The 18,209-nt window shown below is 34.1% G+C and overlaps 2 protein-coding genes and 1 long non-coding RNA gene across 3 annotated transcripts in view; 2 read left to right on the top strand and 1 right to left on the bottom strand.

Annotated features, from left to right (window-relative positions):
• Window positions 1-17,039, top strand: part of sprt (PDZ domain-containing protein sprite) — a 92,187-nt gene extending 75,148 nt beyond the window's left edge. The window contains exons 4-10 of the mRNA XM_074127875.1: window positions 10,252-10,320; window positions 10,762-11,027; window positions 12,968-13,120; window positions 14,015-14,158; window positions 14,247-14,393; window positions 15,091-15,400; window positions 16,082-17,039. Coding sequence (XP_073983976.1) covers window positions 10,252-10,320; window positions 10,762-11,027; window positions 12,968-13,120; window positions 14,015-14,158; window positions 14,247-14,393; window positions 15,091-15,400; window positions 16,082-16,807 — 1,815 coding nt within the window. The 3' untranslated portion in view covers window positions 16,808-17,039. The remainder of the gene's footprint in view (window positions 1-10,251; window positions 10,321-10,761; window positions 11,028-12,967; window positions 13,121-14,014; window positions 14,159-14,246; window positions 14,394-15,090; window positions 15,401-16,081) is intronic.
• The window catches only part of mTerf3 (mitochondrial transcription termination factor 3), a 91,168-nt gene that overhangs the window by 64,655 nt on the left and 8,304 nt on the right, over window positions 1-18,209 (bottom strand). The window contains exon 8 of the mRNA XM_074127890.1: window positions 7,952-8,247. The gene's annotated coding sequence lies outside the window, so the exon portion shown is untranslated. The remainder of the gene's footprint in view (window positions 1-7,951; window positions 8,248-18,209) is intronic.
• On the top strand, window positions 11,172-12,115 carry LOC141454088 (uncharacterized). Its single transcript, XR_012458394.1, has 2 exons — window positions 11,172-11,619; window positions 11,861-12,115. It is a non-coding gene; the product is annotated as an uncharacterized lncRNA (long non-coding RNA).

The following is an 18,209-nucleotide window of genomic DNA, read 5'->3' as shown; positions in this document are numbered from 1 at the left end:
GGCCATATGACGCATTAATGGCTACTTTATTTTATACTTCCGTTTTATTAAATAATAATTGTGAAAAACTAAAATGGTTACTTTTCTTTTTGTTCCTTCTCCGAAAATTGACATTTGAGTAAATTAATAGTGAAAAGTCGGTTACGCAAAATCCCAGTTTTCTGCATTTACACCCCTCTCTGTTCGGGACAGGGTTTTATTAAAAACCCAAAAAAAATCCATATTATCTTGAAGCTCAATAAATGCGCGCAACTTTTTCTGAAATTATGTGACACCTTGATTCATTAGTCATTTAAGAAAATACAGTTGTAAATTTTAACAAAAATCATCGAGAACGAATTTTTTAGAGATTAAAGTAAAAATTTCATTGTTATAAGAAGAGTTTTGAGACTCTGTATTGAGCAGATTTATAGGAAATTTAATGCTCTTTCGTTTGGTATAAGCAGATTTGTTGTAGGATAAAGGATAGAAAAGTTATGGCCGTTTTTATGGTGAAAAAAACGCGAATATCGACGGAAAAGTTAAAAATGCAAATATCTTGGACACTATTGAGAATCGGGCCAAAGTGAAGAGAATATTTTTTGTTGCATTTGAGCTGCTGAATCACCTCCCGGAAGTTTCGACCTCTCCTCCGCATACACCCTGTATAAGAGGAAGCTGGATGAAACGATGAACTAGTAGTTTACTAGTAGATAAGCTACCCCTAATTAGTAGCACTTATCAACTACTATTTCCGGAGTGTTAAGGGGTGTCAGGTGTCAGTTTGTATAAGCCACGTTTCTACCGAAGTGGCTAATATCAAACTATCCTTGAATTTAAAAAATAATATTTATATATTTCCACTGCCTTCTTAACAAAAACACATTTGTTAATAGATTTTCGCGGTTCGTTTCACCTTGTCCAGATAATATAACAAAATGGCTTCTTTCTACTATCTAAATCTCTTTATTTTAATTTCCGTTTCAACATGTGCGCATAATAAAAATTATGATTACTGAAATAATTGTCTATTACAAAATTTCTTGACGAAATTAATAATTACTTTTTTTGAAGGACATTTTTTTAAAAAAAAAATTATCATCACAATTTATTTTCTTGGTTTTCTTTTTCAATAATTGAAAAATTATTATCATTATCATTTCCTTTCACTTTACGATAATTTCAATTCAATTATATTCAGCAATTAAATGCGAATGAGACTCGTTGCGATGGAATGATGAAATCCATGTTTATTGCAATATTTAACTATCGATATTTACACAGGGTATCGATACGTCTCTAATTCGATTATTTTCTCTAATCTATTTCCGAGTTTAAACCGGAAATATCTGTTTTAAGGAACCATGATTCCCCCCCACCCACCCCAAAAAAAGTATGTGAACAAAATATCTGGAAAAGTAAAAAATTGCCGGAAGCTGTAACATGTTGGGACCAATATGAAAACCTAATTGCAATGTAGCGATCGAATATCAAACCGGATATTCACTTTACGTGAATAAATTTTTCAATTTTCTCCGATTTTTCTCCATGGTTGTTTCCGATTATCTTTAAAACTTCGAATATCTAATTGCACTAGCGTTAATCTACAATTTTTATCTGAGAATATTTTTGTTTTTCCAGAAGATTTTGATTAATTGGTATTCTTGGGGTTCTCAAAGACAGACGAACACCGTTTGCAGGTGTTCGAGAGAAAACTACCTGCGCAAAATCTACGGCCCAGTACCAGTGAAGGCACGACCTGGCGACGTAGGAAGAATAGAGAGTTATATGAGATCTAATGAAGGAACCCCCAGTAGTAGCCAGGATTAAATTAAACCGTGGCGAGGCTGAGTGCCGATGAGATTCCCTCCAAACTGCTGCACCGGGACCCCGGCGGATAGGAGACGGAGGGTACGGAGGACCTAGACTGCGTTGGAATGATGGAGTTGCCCAGGACGCGAGGAATATCCTCGGACTGCTTAACTGGATGGCGGCCCGTTAGAGATAGAGACGACTGGTGGAAACATATTGAGGAGGCCAAGACCCACATCACTGGGTTGTAGAGCCAGAAAAGAAGAAGAAGAAGAAGAAGAAGAAGAAGGTACTCTTGGGGTGGAGCTATGGATATTTCCCCCCCCCCCCTCAAAAGACGTTTTCAGTAAGTTGTACGATTCTGTGTCTTTTACATCATAAAGAAGAGATTAAATGTCTTGCTGAAATTCCAAAAACCCGTGAGCACCACCACAATGAATAGATTTTACACCGATTCTTGGCTCGATGACTTGGATTGACTTGGATTTTGAATTGGACACCAACCCATCTGAATCCGCGCACATACAATGTGCGTTTTTCCGGATCAGCGCTCCCCATTTCCTGTTGGATTGCTTACGTTTGGTGGGGGGGGCTTCCAGTTAAGCCATATTAAAAAACAGCCCACTTCCATAACCCGAGATGAACTCCTAACATCATAACTTAAACTTCCATAACCCGATATGAACTCCTAACATTGTAACTTAAACTTCCATAATCCGAGATGAACTCCTAACATCATAACTTAAACTTCCATAACCCGAGATGAACTCCTAACATCTTAACTTAAACATTTTCAACCTTCTTAGAAGGGGAGGTTTCACCTACTAAACTTAAGGGAAGCCACCTCTTGGTGGCTGCAGTGCCGTGCGGCATGGGTCCCGTCCTACCGTGTAATCTAACTTAAACATTATCAATTTCCTTTTTTTGTTTAATTCGCAACAGTTTTTCCGTTTTTCTTCCGCCCCTATCCTTTTCACTCTCTTTCCGTTCCAGATGACCTTGTTTCTGATTTATAATATATATGATCGAATTTGTTACAGTTAACGCAATATAAATAAGTGTCTTTTTTTTTATGAAATTATCCGCGCATGCTCAATGAAGACCGTGACCTCAGGTCATTTTATTATACTATTTATTATTTTTATTGTAAATTTTACGACTGTAAACACTGGGCTCTGTTTCCTGCCATTTTGTTCTCTTAATCATGGATACTTCCGGTGGCGCTGAAAGGATTTCCCGTTAATTATGAAATTTTACAAGGATCTAGATATTAAAAAAAAAATTATTTTTGTCTAGATTAGTATTTCTTAAGAGTGTTACAAAATTTAAACTCATACGACCTTCTGCTATCGCTACGTAATTTTAATTTTGATTGAAACTTAAAGTTATTCAGTGAAATTGGATTTCCGGTGAACTTTGTGCTCTATTTTTAGTCCTTATTAATAATTTAATTGTTGATCTCCTCAGAAATGGCACTGTAGTGGAGAAACCTAACCCACCTTGGCCAGAAGTTCCCTTGATCGAATTTCTCCCGGAAAATATTTCAAATAAAAATTTTTAGAGCTATACACGAGCAATAAGAATGCCAAGTTTTAAGAAAATCATGAAAACCACTTTTGTGAAAATCTAAAAAACAAAATGAATATTCTATCTTGGCGGGAGGGGAAAACAAAATTGGCAATTCTAGTTGATAGAATTTGTCAAATAGCTTAAATCTTCTGTTGCCAATAGAAACAATCTCAGTTTCGAAATCTTAACTATCACGACATTTCCATTTCCAATTTCGTCTCGATGTTGAATGTCTACGTCACAGTTTCGTAAACTAGGTATTGCTTAACCGTTTCAAATAGGACTTTAAAAAAAATAGTTAAGACTGTCTGTCCCGTTGTTCTTTCTTAAAAAGTTCCTATTGTTTTATGTTGTTCTCTCTCACACACAAACCAAGATCTTTCCCTTCGTGTCTATCCTGAGGCAATCGTTCATCAGCTGACAGCATATCGTCTTACAATACAGCTGACTTATTACGTAGTAAAGTGTCAGATTAAAAATTAAATAAGGAGCAATAAAGTTTGCGTACTATTTCCGTTATTCATAGTGGAGGAACTGTTTTTTGACATTCATCATTAGCTGAATAGAAATCAATGGCATGAATCAGGCAAGTGAGTTGAGGAAAGCTAAGAATACAGTACAACCTGGATTAACCGGGCTGACCTCCGGCCATACCCGGCCCCGGAAAACTGAAATCCCGGTTAAACCGAATACACAGTATTAATACGTAGTACATTTGTATCTATGAATGTACATAAGTATATAAGTATCTATGTGAAAATATGTAAATTAAAAAGCTGTTTCGTCCCAGAGATCAACTCCAATCCCAAGAAATTCAGTACTAATTGCACCATATTTTGGATTTTTACATACCTACAGAAGTCAAAAAAAGTATTCATACACTAAGTTATTTTACTTTATCTACAGAACTTTTGTTTCTAGGATGACTACTTGTTCAGCACTGAAATCGAAGATAGTAACAATGAATTTAATGCTCTCATTTTCTTTTATAAACATAAAAAATTGATGAAAAAGCAGAAAAATAATTTATTGTATGCAAAATAAGTATTCAAACGCTCAGTCTGAATGTTATAATTAACGCATTATAATTTTTCTGCTTTTTAACCAATTCTTTATGTTTACAAAAGAAAATGAGAGTATTAAATTCATTGTTACTATCTTCGATTTCAGTGCTGAAGAAATAGTCATCCTAGAAACAAAAGTTCAGTAGATAAAGTAAGAAAACTTAGTGTATGAATACTTTTTTTGACCACTGTACATACTCGTACATACATAATGACCCTTCAAGAAAATCAGGTATAAAAGAGTTGCTGCCACGCCTACAATTATGTTAAATCGGAAGACAAAACATTTTTCCTGTCGCCACCGAAAATTAACTTTTGTTTCGGCGCCGATCCGAAGTGTTCTTATGATGACTCAACATGATCCCGGGTTAATCCGAATCCCGGTTAATCGAGGTTGTACTGAATTTTGGAAGAATCCAAAGCGTTTTCACAGCGTGTATTAGTTCCGGGCATCAAAGAAAGATGCTGACAATCATGATGAAAGTTCAAAGACCACAAAACTCTGTGAAGTAAGTTGCTAAGCCCTACGCAATCCAAAGCCCCACCACACTGAAGTCCAAATTTAGTTTCCCTAAAGGGGCGGGAACAATCAGCAACATAAACCGATTTTAGGACTCGAAAAAATTCCAGAACCTGGACCATCTAACCAGAATTCCCCCAGTAGTCTGGGACAAATCAATCAACTTTAAACTTTTAAGGGAAACAATCTAAGCTCTACCAGTAACAAATTTTCTCCGATTGAAGATCGTGAACATTTTACAACTGAACAACCCAGTTACCTAGAACAGCCTGTACAAAAGGACATACCAAGAATTAATTGTGATTCAAAAAAAAGGTTTGAATATATAGGTTTCGAGACCGTAAATTGTTAAGCTTAGGATTCAACATTTGGCGAGGAATCGGTCCAAATAAAGACAACAACTCGCCCTTTTTGCCAACGTTTCGACAAATATATATTGTCCTCTTCAGGGCGTGGCTATGCGGGTTGGTTGAGTTACAGAAACTGTAGCTTAACTGTAGCTTTCTGTAACTCCTCAACCAACCCGCATAGTCACGCCCTGAAGAGGACAATATATATTTGTCGAAACGTTGGCAAAAGAGACGAGTTTGTTTTTTATTTGACCGATTCCTCCTCGCCAATCTTGAATCCTAAGATTAGGGAGTTTTTGGTGGAGAAAGTATGAGTCAGAACCAGGAAGTCATGAGAGTTTGTACACCATATTTAATATTTTTGATGGCTTGCTTTGATTTCCGTGTTTTCTCATCTACGTATTTACTAAAAATAAATAAAAATGTCAATTACGAATGGTAATTATCATTAATAAATTTATTTACAAGTTATTTTCAAGCTTGTAGTTATATTTATAACTAACAGAATATATTATTATGCAGTGCCACAATGATAATTTAAGAGCAGACAAACAGCTGATTGCCTAGAGCTATACGATATATTACGTATTATAACCTTTCTAGTTTATAGTGACAAATTTATCTTGTTTTACTATAGACTGTAATAGTATTATTTACAAACTATAAATATACGATTGAATACTTGAACTTAAAATAAAATTATTTAAAAAAGACAACTTGTACAAACTCCTGTAGTAAGCATAACAAAGAGAGAACTTAACATGGGGGTTCGTGAACACATTGAATGTTCTTGTTGTGCTTTATAATGGTATTGAAAGCCTTTCTTGTAAGCATTGTTCAAAGCACGAACATAAGACTCAGCAAATGTAAGTTAATACCTATACTGAAGAACCCGTTTTTAATATTCTTTTTTTTTATAGACTCCGACACTCTCTAATATCTTGTTGTCATGGACTGATTCAGTGACAGACAGCATAAAACTGTCATGATATTACGCTAATAATAATTCGTTTTTCCGGTTTTCTCAAAGTTTCACACAAATTTTTCATTAAAATGAAAACTTAAGCTAAATTTCACGACTTTTCCCCGAAGTTATTTCAACTACTTAAGACTAAGTGTTTTTACAGTCTATTCAGTGCCATTGTAATAAACAGGAAGACAATCCACTTTAATACGCTCTTAAGTTGTAAGTCTGTGATGAAGTTTCAAAGGAGTTAAGCTTAAGTGAATACACAATTTTTAAAACCATTTCCTGTCACCATATAAACGATCTCTACTTAGCAGAAAATACAAACTAATTAACCTTAGCTCATAATCCCGTTAAAGAATCAAATAGACGGGTCAAAAAACAAAAAAAGAAACAGGAATAGAGTTAAATCCTAAAAACAGGCATTGCTTGGTGGAAAATTAAACTAACAGGACCAGATAATTGGGTAAGAATGTGATTACTGTGGAGGTATACCTATTTACTGCTTTCATATTGTATAGAGAAACATCCAGCGACCAGCTGTTTTTAGAATCAGCTGATCTGTCCAGATTACACAAACATTTCGATCAGTTTAATCGATTATTTATTTTTTTTAAAGAAATAAAATTCCACTCTCCTCTCTCTCTACAATTAAAGGGAAAGATTAATATATGAAAATAACAATTAACATCTTAACTTTCACTGCCATCTTAATTTCCCACTGGTAAACAAAAATAATAATAATAATAATGAAATCCTACAACAATCGGAAAAGTCTTGCGAACTTAAATTAACAATTAAATCGACTAAATCAATCAAATAAATTTTTTGTTTCCGACATTTTATTTTATTTAGATATTTATATATTAATTAAGCTAGGTGTACGTATATTATTTTATGTGGGCTGTTAAATATATTTACAAATGTAAATAAATATATGCGATATGTAAGCAGATGTTAATATGAATCAAAATGACATAATGAAATGTAATCAATGGTAATAAATCAATATGTTCCAGCTGATTTTTTAAAAAAATAAATAAAAAATAAATGCCAACACCTTTATAGGAAATCAAAATAATAATTTTTTTGTTCACTTCCTCCTACGAACTGGAAATCGATCATATATCGATCGTGTTAAATATTAAAAATTTAGTTTAACAGCTGATTTTATTGGTATTTAGAAGTCCACAGAGGTTGAAAAACAAAATATAATTGGGTTATAAAGAAAAACAGAAAGATTAGTTTGGAAAAATCTTTCAAAATAAAATTCAAAAAAGAAACGTGATGACCAAGATGGAACTGTGGAATCGCAATGAGGAAATCGACTTACTGAGTTCAATATAAGACCGGGGCTTAATATTTAGCTAAAGCGAATTCTAAAGAAGTACGAAATAAGCTGCTAAGGAATAACACCGTATCTGACATACCCGAAGAGGAAATGGTTGCTGCCAAGAACTCTTCTTTGATAGAAGATACCAAGACTGGCGCAAAACTAAATTGCCCAGCAAATCTATTAATCTATTAATGTCACCGAAAATTAAAAACAAGAAACAAATTAATATGGAATTATAATTATTATAAGTAGTTTAATTCGATGAAAGACGAAAAAATCTTGATGGCCAAAAAAGGCCCGCAAAACCCGTCATTAATTTACATGGACAACTATAACAAAATTCCTCAGTCCTACCTTGTATTACTGTCGGCTGGGACGTGAGACATCTCTTGCAGTCCACACTCGTCCATCGATGGTCTTCAGCTGATCATCAACACACTGGACACTGGACACAGTTTAAAAAGTGTAACGCAACAAAAAAAATACTGTAACGCATTGCTTTTCTTAAAAAAAAAACGGAATTTAGAATAACCGAATTACTCTTGTTTTGTTAACAATAAACGCACTGGTTAAAGAGAGCACTTACTTTACTTAAAGAGAACACTTCCCGGTATAAACACTTCCGTAAAGTTTTAACACTCCCGCACTTCCTGTAAATATAAACAAAAGTTGAATTATTACTAGTTATAGCTAGTTTTTTTTTTTTTTAACAACAAAATGTAGATTGCAATGGTATATCTAGATTTTTTAGACCCAGTCCAATATTTTACGTATTTTTCTCTTATGACGTTTCAGCTTTCCTCGCGTGCACTCGAATTTCGATGCTTTTCAAAAAAAGAAAAAGAAAAAGTAATTAAGAAGATCTAAAATAAGAGAGAGAGAGCCAAAAAAGCTAATCTACAAAGTTATCTCTTGTTGGTATTATTTATTAACCCGTAAGTCTACATTTAAAAGGTCAACTAGGGGTCAACAAAGTGAAGGTCATTGTAGATATGTATTCATACCTTTTTTTTTTCTTTGCCTGTTCCGTGAGAGCATGAAGGAATAATTATATCATATTTGTGGCTTATTTCTATTTTTAAAAAAAGCAACCTTGTTAATTATGTTCGTGCATTTATTATTGCCATCGATATGTTCAGTATTCTTAGGGGAATTCGATGTTCCTTGAATTTGTGTAAAAAAAATAGTTTGAGGGAATGGACTGAAGTCCATGAATGTTGGGGGAGCAAAATATCTCAGAGTATGGGAACAACGAACATCTGAGCCTCAGGTAAAGCGAGGAGACGGCCGTTAGAGATAATCCCCACTCTGGTTATCACGAAGAACAGTTTTATTACGTAAAGAGGAATTACACATGGAACGTGTAAATCGCTAGCTGTTTATTTGGATTACCTTCATCAGTGGCTCTAATGTTATAAAAAAAGAAGGTGTACTAAGTGAGAAATGGAAGACAGTGTGGAGGTTCAACTATATTGTGGTTATAGGAAGGTTACTGTAGCCCGGTGTGCCTTCTTAATTTTGATATTATTTTTTGATTATTAAGAAAGTGGTTGTCTTTTCAGTGAATTCCATTACGACCTAATAGATTCATTCTGCATCAATAAAAATTTAGTTGTTTTTTTTAATCATTTAAGGCGCGTCAACATCTAAGGTTAATGGCGCCCGGAGCTTTTTTCAGTGCACTGCCGGCCTCTGGACAGTGTTCTCTCGTTACAGACAACACTGTCCATCACCGGACAGTGAGCTGTAAGAAGCTCCTAGGAAGAGAAAATCTAAGGGTCAGCAGCTGGGGATTTGAATCCGGGACCTTCGCGTGGGAGTCCAGTAATGCTAACCGCATAGCTAATCTCTTCCCTAAAAATGTAGTAATAATGTGATCAAACTATTTGATCTGGCCATAAATATCGATTATCGAAACTTTTCCACTACCACAAAATATTTCAACTGATTAATCATTCAAAAAATCGGAATCAATTTCTAAGAAATAACCCCAGGCTCATAAAAATTAAAACTACCTTATTAATCTAAAAACTGTGTAACGTGAAAGAAAAAAAAAGTCGATTGCACAGATAAGATCGATTACACAGCAGCCTTAATGGATCTGTCTCGCCTTTACTTATTGATTTTATTTATCTGAATAAGTAGCGCAGCGCAACAAGCAACTGTCTAACCTACATACTTGGTTTGACAGCTGAAAAGCTGTTTTCTTGTTTAGTTTTTCAGTAGAATAAAGAAAGATACAAATTTGACTTACGCCTTTTACTTCTAAAAACGTCCATAACATGTTCTAATAATGTCAGCGATAAGAGAAATCTATTTTAGTAAAGTTGTACTTCCGTTATTGGAATTTTCCACTTACTCGGTTAACTTTAGACAGACATTCAAAACCACGCAGAGCCGTACATTATGCTAAAATAATAATTTAAAGAGAAAAATTCCCCACCCTCACTCCACAGTTTTCTTAATAAAATTTTCCTCAGATAAAACTTGTAGACCAACGCTCTTCGAGAGTAAAGAGTCTTAAAAGTTAAAAGAAAATCATTTCGAACGAAAAATTCTCAAAAAAAAAGAAAAATCCATTTTATCAATTGCGGTTCTTCCGGTTGAAGTTCCTCTAACTAAAAACTGATTTTGTGTTGTTTTTTTTGTTACAGGGTGCCCTACACCAAGGTTCCGTCCCATTGGAACCACGTATGGCTCAGCTCGAAACCTTAGAAGCTAAGGTAATTTACAATTATGAATTTATATTTAGTTTCTAATGAACTTAGAAATATTAAATATTAAGGATTCAAAATAGCGAGGAATTGGTCCAAATGAAAACAACACCAAAAGGAAACATTTTTTCCCTTTTAAAATTCTGTCAAGGATCCGGATTTTCTGCCCACACCTCTCCTAACTGTAGTAAGAGCTTCGTTCTTCAGTATGTTGTTGAAAATTTAACCTTCTAATTACAAAGCTTCCGTTAAAATTTTGAAAATAAACCACAATTAGTATACAATGAATAGGCCATCAAAATCTAAAAGTAGTCATTTTGACTTTCACTTCACTAAATATGGAAACTGTTGCAATCGCGTAAAAATTTTTATTTTATCTTTTCACCGGAAATAGCAATAATTAGGTATACAAATAATTTTAATAAAATAACTTTCTTCCTTCCCCTCTAGATGGCCAGCATAGAGGTATCATTATCTACGACGCCCAGAAGAAAGAAATCTGGAAGTACAACTAGTACACCAGTACCGTCCAGTATTCACACAATCATTAACTCTAATAACATGTGCAATAACAATAACAACAACAACAACAATACTAGCAACAATAACATCAACAATAATAGTCAACCAGTAATGAACGGCAACAGTAAAGATGTGGTAAAAGAATTGGAAACACTTAGAAATGGCTACAAAGATAAGGAAAACGTCATGAACAGGTACGTATACTTGATGACGTACTTTGTTTTGTTTACATTATAGTTAATAACACAGGTTATGGGGAAGGTTATTGAGAATGGTTACTTGTTTAGTTTCATTTTCTTCAACTTAAAAGTCTTAAACTGTTCATCTTGAGGTAAGTCTTCAAAAAAATGATTGATTAGGGAAAAAAAAGGTCTTAGTAATTTGCATTACAGTCAATGTACTTCATGTAGATCAATAGAAGCACTTGGCAGATTTATTAGAATTCATACTGTTAGAAGCTGCACGTCAATTTATATTCAGCCAGTTCGGAAATTGTAAGAAGACTTTTTAAAATGAATTTACGGACTAGGTGGAAAGCAAATGGGTCATTGCTCATATTGATTATAGAAGAATCTATCTGGAATTTGCTTGTGAAGACCCGCTATTGGAAGAAGACTGAGTCAGTTCTATTTCATTGTCTTTGCATCAAGGATGAAGAACTACACCTAGTTTACCGAAGTATGAAGAATCAAGATTTCTGGAAGTGTAGAAGTATAGAATTGGATCAGTATAGGAGTGAGACTTCTTGGATAATCCAACTTCAAGAGGCCATTTGGAATTTGTCAGGTGGTAAATTATAAATTTTGAAGTGATAAAGTGAACAATCTATACACCGTATTTTAGACGAGAATTACGGTTTTGTCTTCAAAGATCCCAGATCTGTTGTTGGTGGAAATATAACTTCTTCATTGGATTTCATAAAATTCAAATTCACTTTTGCCATCACGAGAAATAGTTATAAGTAAACAAAAATGGATTCATTACAGTGATACCAAATCGAAATTAGGAATCTTCTCTGATTTTTCAGTATACAAAGTAAAAACCACTTTTTCTGACTCAAGAGATTCAAACAACGATTTGAACGATTCAAAAAACTGGACACGATTACAAGAAAATGCCTGAGACTTCATTATATGTTGCTTTCAAAGTACAAGATAAGTTGGAAAGTTTGTTCCTTATAATAATAATGTGACGCAAAATTTAGTTAAATTTGGTTTAAACTTAATTTTAGATTTTGTTTTTAGTAGTATTAGTTAGTATTTTTATAAACATTGTACAAGAATACCAGGGATTAAGTGCAATACAACTTTAAAATATAGTTTGCTCATTGCAACAATACTATTACAGTGTCTGTTAACAAATTAACTTGTGGAGAAGTCCAGTACAGCATTGAGCAAGTCCACAAAAAAATCATGGATATGGCCTGAGAAACAGGATAAGACAAGATTATGAATGGACTAATGAAATCCTACCAAGTTGTGCTGGACAAAAGAGGACAATTCAGAGTTCAAGAAATGTCCAATTATGAGTTATAATTTAAGTTTGTATATAATATATGTAAGCTTCAAGAAACGTTTACAAGTTTGTAAAAATTAGTTTAAATTTCTCTAACTAGTCGAAGTTGCATGAAAAGCGGGGAAAAGTGGGACAAGGTAACCTCGTTTTACGTTTTTCTTCTTCTTTTTTAACAGTTTTCTTCTTATTACCTTCCCAAATTTTTACGCTTCTCATTGTTTGTACGTAACTAAATTGTTGTAGGTAAAAAAGAAAAACTATATAAAATACATTTCTAAGCATTTCCTAAGTGCTCCACTTAGTTTGAGAACCAGTTAAGTTTGCCCGTTGGTGTTCTGTTTTTTTTTTTTATTTGGTATTTATTTATTTCTTTTTATTTATTTTTTTTCAATTTGACCAGGATGGCCTACTGATCTTGTAATTATACAATTACAGTTCTCGTTAAACTGTTCACTTTAAACATGCTAGCAGACTACTTTTTTTTAGAAGTAAACTGTAATTATTGAACTGTTTTATGTCATCTCAAGGTCAATAATTAAAACTGGTTACACAAAAAAATTAGGTTATAAGTGTATAATTTTTAATTATAAAATTAAGATTGTGTTTCTCTTAATTTCAGTCTAAAAGTATGGGGACGTTCACAGCACACTTTGAACGATAGAGACAAGAAATTGGCTCAAGAAAGACTTGTTCGACTCAAGTCTGAATTAGACGCCAAGAGATTAACGATTAAGAATATCAAACTAGCTTTGGACACTATAGACATTTCTGAGTGAGTGAACTTTATCTTGTATGTTTTAAACAATTTTTTCCACAATGGCTGAACTATCCAGCGTGTGTTTGTCAGAGATAAGTGGACCATACCCAGATCTGGGTACAAGACCCTCCCTTCTGCCAGTTGCACAAGCACATGTTGGTCTTAAGTTACCTCTCCAGGCCAAAAACTCGTAAGTGCCTTAGGCCAAACTTAATATATAACCTCGAAGCAGCCGTCAGATCTTCGCCACCCTGACTTAAGACGTAGAAGCACCAAGTGCTAACCTGGTTAACGTTGTCCTCCCTCCAAGGACTGTGTTTAAAGAGGGGGGAAAAATTATTGCCACTTGCAATCAGAATTTTTTTTTTATTTGCATTAATTGGCCAAGTTTTGGATCAAACGGACTAGGTCATCTTCAGGGCTTATGAACAATGGTAATAATTTTTACATTATTCATTTTAACTGCCTTTAACCAGTTGGTTGTGTCTTCCTGTCCTGACTATTGAGGTACTAACTTCAGTCAGTACCTAACCAACAGTCACGACAGAAGATACACTAACTGTTGAGGCTGACAAACATAATGTAAAACGTCTTACCATGGATCATAAGTAGAAGCCCAGAAAATGACCTAGTTCCTAGTTTAAAACTTAATTTAAAAGAAATAAAAAAAATCTGACTGCAATTGGCCTACTCGAAGAAGTAATTGGCCTCCTCGAAGAACTAATTTCTGTTCCCTCTTCAACAACAACGCCCTAGTAAGGGATAAAAGGAGTATCCCTGTTTTCACCACACTCCCTAAGTTAAGCCAAAATCTGTTTTGTAGTTTCCACTGAATACTGAATCGAGCTTTATGTTTTTCTTTTACAATATAGTTGAATTTAATCACTTTCTTCACACTAAATTTTACAGCAATATCGATGTACGAATTCAACAAGCGGAACTAGAGTACCAATTAGGCAGAGAAGAGCTGAACCTTCTAAGTTTACTAGAAGAAACCAGAAATCTACAGTCCTGCTTAGAAGAGAACGTAGTCTCTCAACAAACCATATTTAGGTACCATTGCTTTTCATAAATCTTCATCTGATAGATCATTTTAATTGATTTACTTTATAAATAAATCACACTTATTTTGATTCCCCAGTTATATAGGCAACAGCGCAGTAAGTGTGCACGGTTTGGAACTAATGTATGACGCTAAGAGCCCACAATTTGGTGCTTCCCAAAGAGAAGAAGGTTCTTTGTATATAGAATGGGCCGCTGATGGATCAGGATTGTCCAAAGGTGATAGGTAATAATTTTTTTTTAGCTTCTCTGATGCTATGAATCAGGAGAATTTTACTCTGATGCAAGCCCCCCAGACCTACGTAGTTGGTTTGTCTAACTGATGAGTATTACTTGCTCACAATTACACTTTTACAAGTATATTTCATGTACTATCTTAGATATAGTCGTCTACGGTCTCTGAGCAGTGTAATGCATAATTCAAAAATGGAAATACAGAGTTCAGATTTGACATTTCGACCAGACGCCACCAGGGCCTAAGTTGTAATGCTACTCTACTATTTCCCCCTCCATTTTATTCGAAATTTGCAATTAGATATGATTGGTAACAAGCAATTACGTTAACAAAGTAAAACGTTATGGGATTAGCGGATTAAAGCAGACAAACTAGTGGTGACACTCTGCAGTTTCTTTAAACTGCATCATTTCATTGCATTTTGGGACAAAAATTGATTGGCCCATAAGTTTGAATCTCTTGCAACGATTACTTTTAATGAAAATAGATTTTAATGGGGTTCTAGGGTGACTCGCTTTTCTCAAAATAATTTTTATTTGAGTGTACCAAGAAAAATTGTGTAAAAATTTGAAATTTGAGGAAAATTTTAAGAATCTAATTAAAAGTGAAAGCAGTTTTTTCATTTTAACTTACAGTGCACTATATTTTGGTGATTAATAAATTAAAATATAAACTATAATTTCCCCAGGCTTTTAGAAGTAAACGGAAAACTAGTTATTGGGAAAACAAAAGAAGACATGTGCAGGCTGTTGAGCGTATCACCCAGTCCTGCCCAGCTGGTTGTACTCAGGAAGCATTCTCAACGCCCCGAACAGATCATGTCACACCTACAAGCTGAACTGTCTGTGGTAAAGGAGAAAGCTGGCGAAGCTGAACGTACCAGAGACTCATTTAGAAGTGATAACCTACGATTAACCCATAGGATCTCATATTTAGAAGAACAAGTCGCTGAACTGTTGGAAAGAGCACGTGAGGCTAAACCAAGACCAGTACCTCAGGTAATTTGATGTCCAAGGTTATTTGTAAAATGAAGAATAATTAGGAAATAACTTTAAAATGAAGGGCCAATTTTGTTTCTCTATGAAAACTACTTTCAGGCAAAGATGCTGCCTTTCTTCTAATATCCAATCTGCCAGAAAGCTTTATGAAACAAAGGAGAAAAGCTGTAAGGCAATACGAACTTATCACGTCACTAAATTATGCTAGAATGGCCCCAGAAGTCTGGGGAGTACTGTTTGTGCAAAGATAGACAATTTTTTTTTTTTTAACCTAAGTTCTTTTTTCAGATTTACAAGCACGATATTGAAAAAAATATGTAAACAGCACGATCTCCTTAAATCTTATCTTTGGAAAAGAGATTTTTGGGAAAGCGTTTGGTAGTCTTAACTTTGGCAACACTTCCATAACAGTTGTGAAGTTCTAACAGGATCACTACAATGTATCCTATACTTACAAATATTCTGGAGTTGTACTATAACGCAACTTGATGAAAAGTTCACTCTTTGGGAAGACAAAACAGGCTCAAGTTTATATTAGAATTATCCCCTGAAAACCGCGCTGGCACTCGAATGAATGACCCAGATTCAACTGTTTCTAGCTAACCTTTAGACATCGAAAAAATGCATGCTACTGTCTGAATCATAAGTATACTTAAAATGATTATTTTTTTTGAATTGCAGGTATTTCAGAAAGGAAACCAAGTAGCATTGGTAGCAAATTTACCCGGACTTGCCGATAGAAAACCGCCGCCTCCAGTCAGACCGATATCACAGGATGAAGTACGCAGTGCGAAATCAGTGGAAGTACTTGTGGAAAAACCGAAAAGAAAGAAGGAACCATCTTCACTGCTCTCTCGTGGTGCAAGAAGTACAAATTCCCTGGATACTGCTGACATACCTACACCATCCACACCGTCGCGACATCCAAGACGCAGACATGACCAAGAACCACAGCATCAGTTTACCAATCCTGTCCATCCACAGCATCAACAACTTCAACAACAATTACAACAACATATACGCCATGGTGAACTAAGGACTAAACATTTAAGAGATGCACGATCCTCGTTATTAGCTTTTATGGATAAAAAGTGCAATTCATCTTATAACACGGACTTTGATTCTGAACCAAGTTATAATGCCAGAGATATTGAAAGTGGTAACGATCGTAATTCCGAGAGTTCAGTGCGATATTATAAACGCGGTGATAAAGTGCGCCCAGTGCCGCCAAAGAAACCGGTCAGATTATCGCTACATCGGGCCACTAGCTTACAATCGGTTGACAATGAGAATAAATCTCTAAAAAGAACACACAAAAGTGATATGCCTTCAATGGCAATGCCACAAATCCCATCGCATCACCAATCGAACGGCCATGTGGCCCACTTAGAAGGAAATTGGTGCTGATCCATTTTTTTTAATTATAAAATTACACATAAATGTAAATATTAAAAAGTCACAACTGTTAATTATTTTTTTCTGTAAATATCTCTTGAAAAATCTGTTGTTGCATAGAATTCTTATTGTATTATTGTTTAGTGAGGCAGCAATCTATTGTACATTCCTGAAAATCAATCCCTACCGGGGAAAAAAGTCTTATAATTATTAAAGAAATAGATAATTTCATTTATTTTAATAATTTTGAGTGCTTTAGTAGCAATCTTTTTATTTTTGCACATTACCTAAATGTAATTTCTACTTAACTTCTATAAGAACAAAGAAATGAATAGACTGCAGCACACTGTCGAATTCAGAGTGTCATATAATCACGTTTCAAAAGTACTAGAACTAACCAGTTTAAGTATAGACTCGGAAAACTTTCAAAACAACTTGAAAAATGAATTTTCTTTTAAAAAAATATTTAATAAAATAGTTAAGTATTTTTATTGATTCATATCAGTGGTTTACAGTTTGCTGGGACAATCAATTTAATTATTAAATACATTAAACAAGGCCCAAAAACGTGGAATCCCCTTGTTGCTAGGTGTTAACCAAAAGATTCCTTAAAATTTTTGGAAATTATTACTTTAAAAAGTAATAAATATTTCACTAATTCACTTAAGATCAAAAATACCCTATAAGAAATTAGTTGACTTTGATTTATTGTACCTTTTGGTCTAAAATAAAGCTTAAACACTTAAACGCCTTACGAAAACAGTCATAAAAAACAGTTAAATCAAATTAATAAACTCTCTTTTTAGAACAATTATAGTTCATTGAACAAGTCATTAAATTACAGCTCTTCCTTCAGTTAAAAATATTGGTACATCAGAGCAAAAACCAATAACCTAGTGTATACATGATCTATATAATTTTCGAAATCATCGTAGAACATTTTATACGATTATCATAACTGACAAAGGCAACTAAAATAGCTAAGCAATAATGAAAGACATTCCAATAGAACTGTATAAAACTATAACCCTGAGATTCTATATTGCAAGATTTAACACCAGTGAAAATATAAAGTAGTTCAACATTATTTAAATCTTCGAGATGTAATGTAATGTAAAGAGAAAAAAGATTTACGATTTTAAAGTCATCTAAAGTGATTAAACGATCTGAGAAATCAAATGAACTGAAAAATATATTCTTATAATTTGATTCATTTCATACCATTTCAATACTTGAATTTAGTTCAAATTTTCTACAGAATTTATTGCAAACTCTGTCATTAATTGTTCAAGTATTGTTCATCTTGTTTGGAGACTGATTCACTAATCCATAGGGAAGACAAATTATTGCCAATTTCAGTCAAAATTATGACTGAAATTGGCAATAATCTTTTTACCCTTCAGTCATTCAAGTT

This window comes from Rhodnius prolixus, unplaced genomic scaffold (genome assembly GCF_049639745.1).
Source record: "Rhodnius prolixus isolate KJV_2025 unplaced genomic scaffold, Rpr scaffold_9, whole genome shotgun sequence".
In the NCBI taxonomy this organism is placed as follows: Eukaryota; Metazoa; Arthropoda; class Insecta; order Hemiptera; family Reduviidae; genus Rhodnius; species Rhodnius prolixus.
The sequence above is the reverse complement of the archived record's forward strand: the minus strand, read 5'-3'. Positions and strand labels throughout refer to the sequence as shown.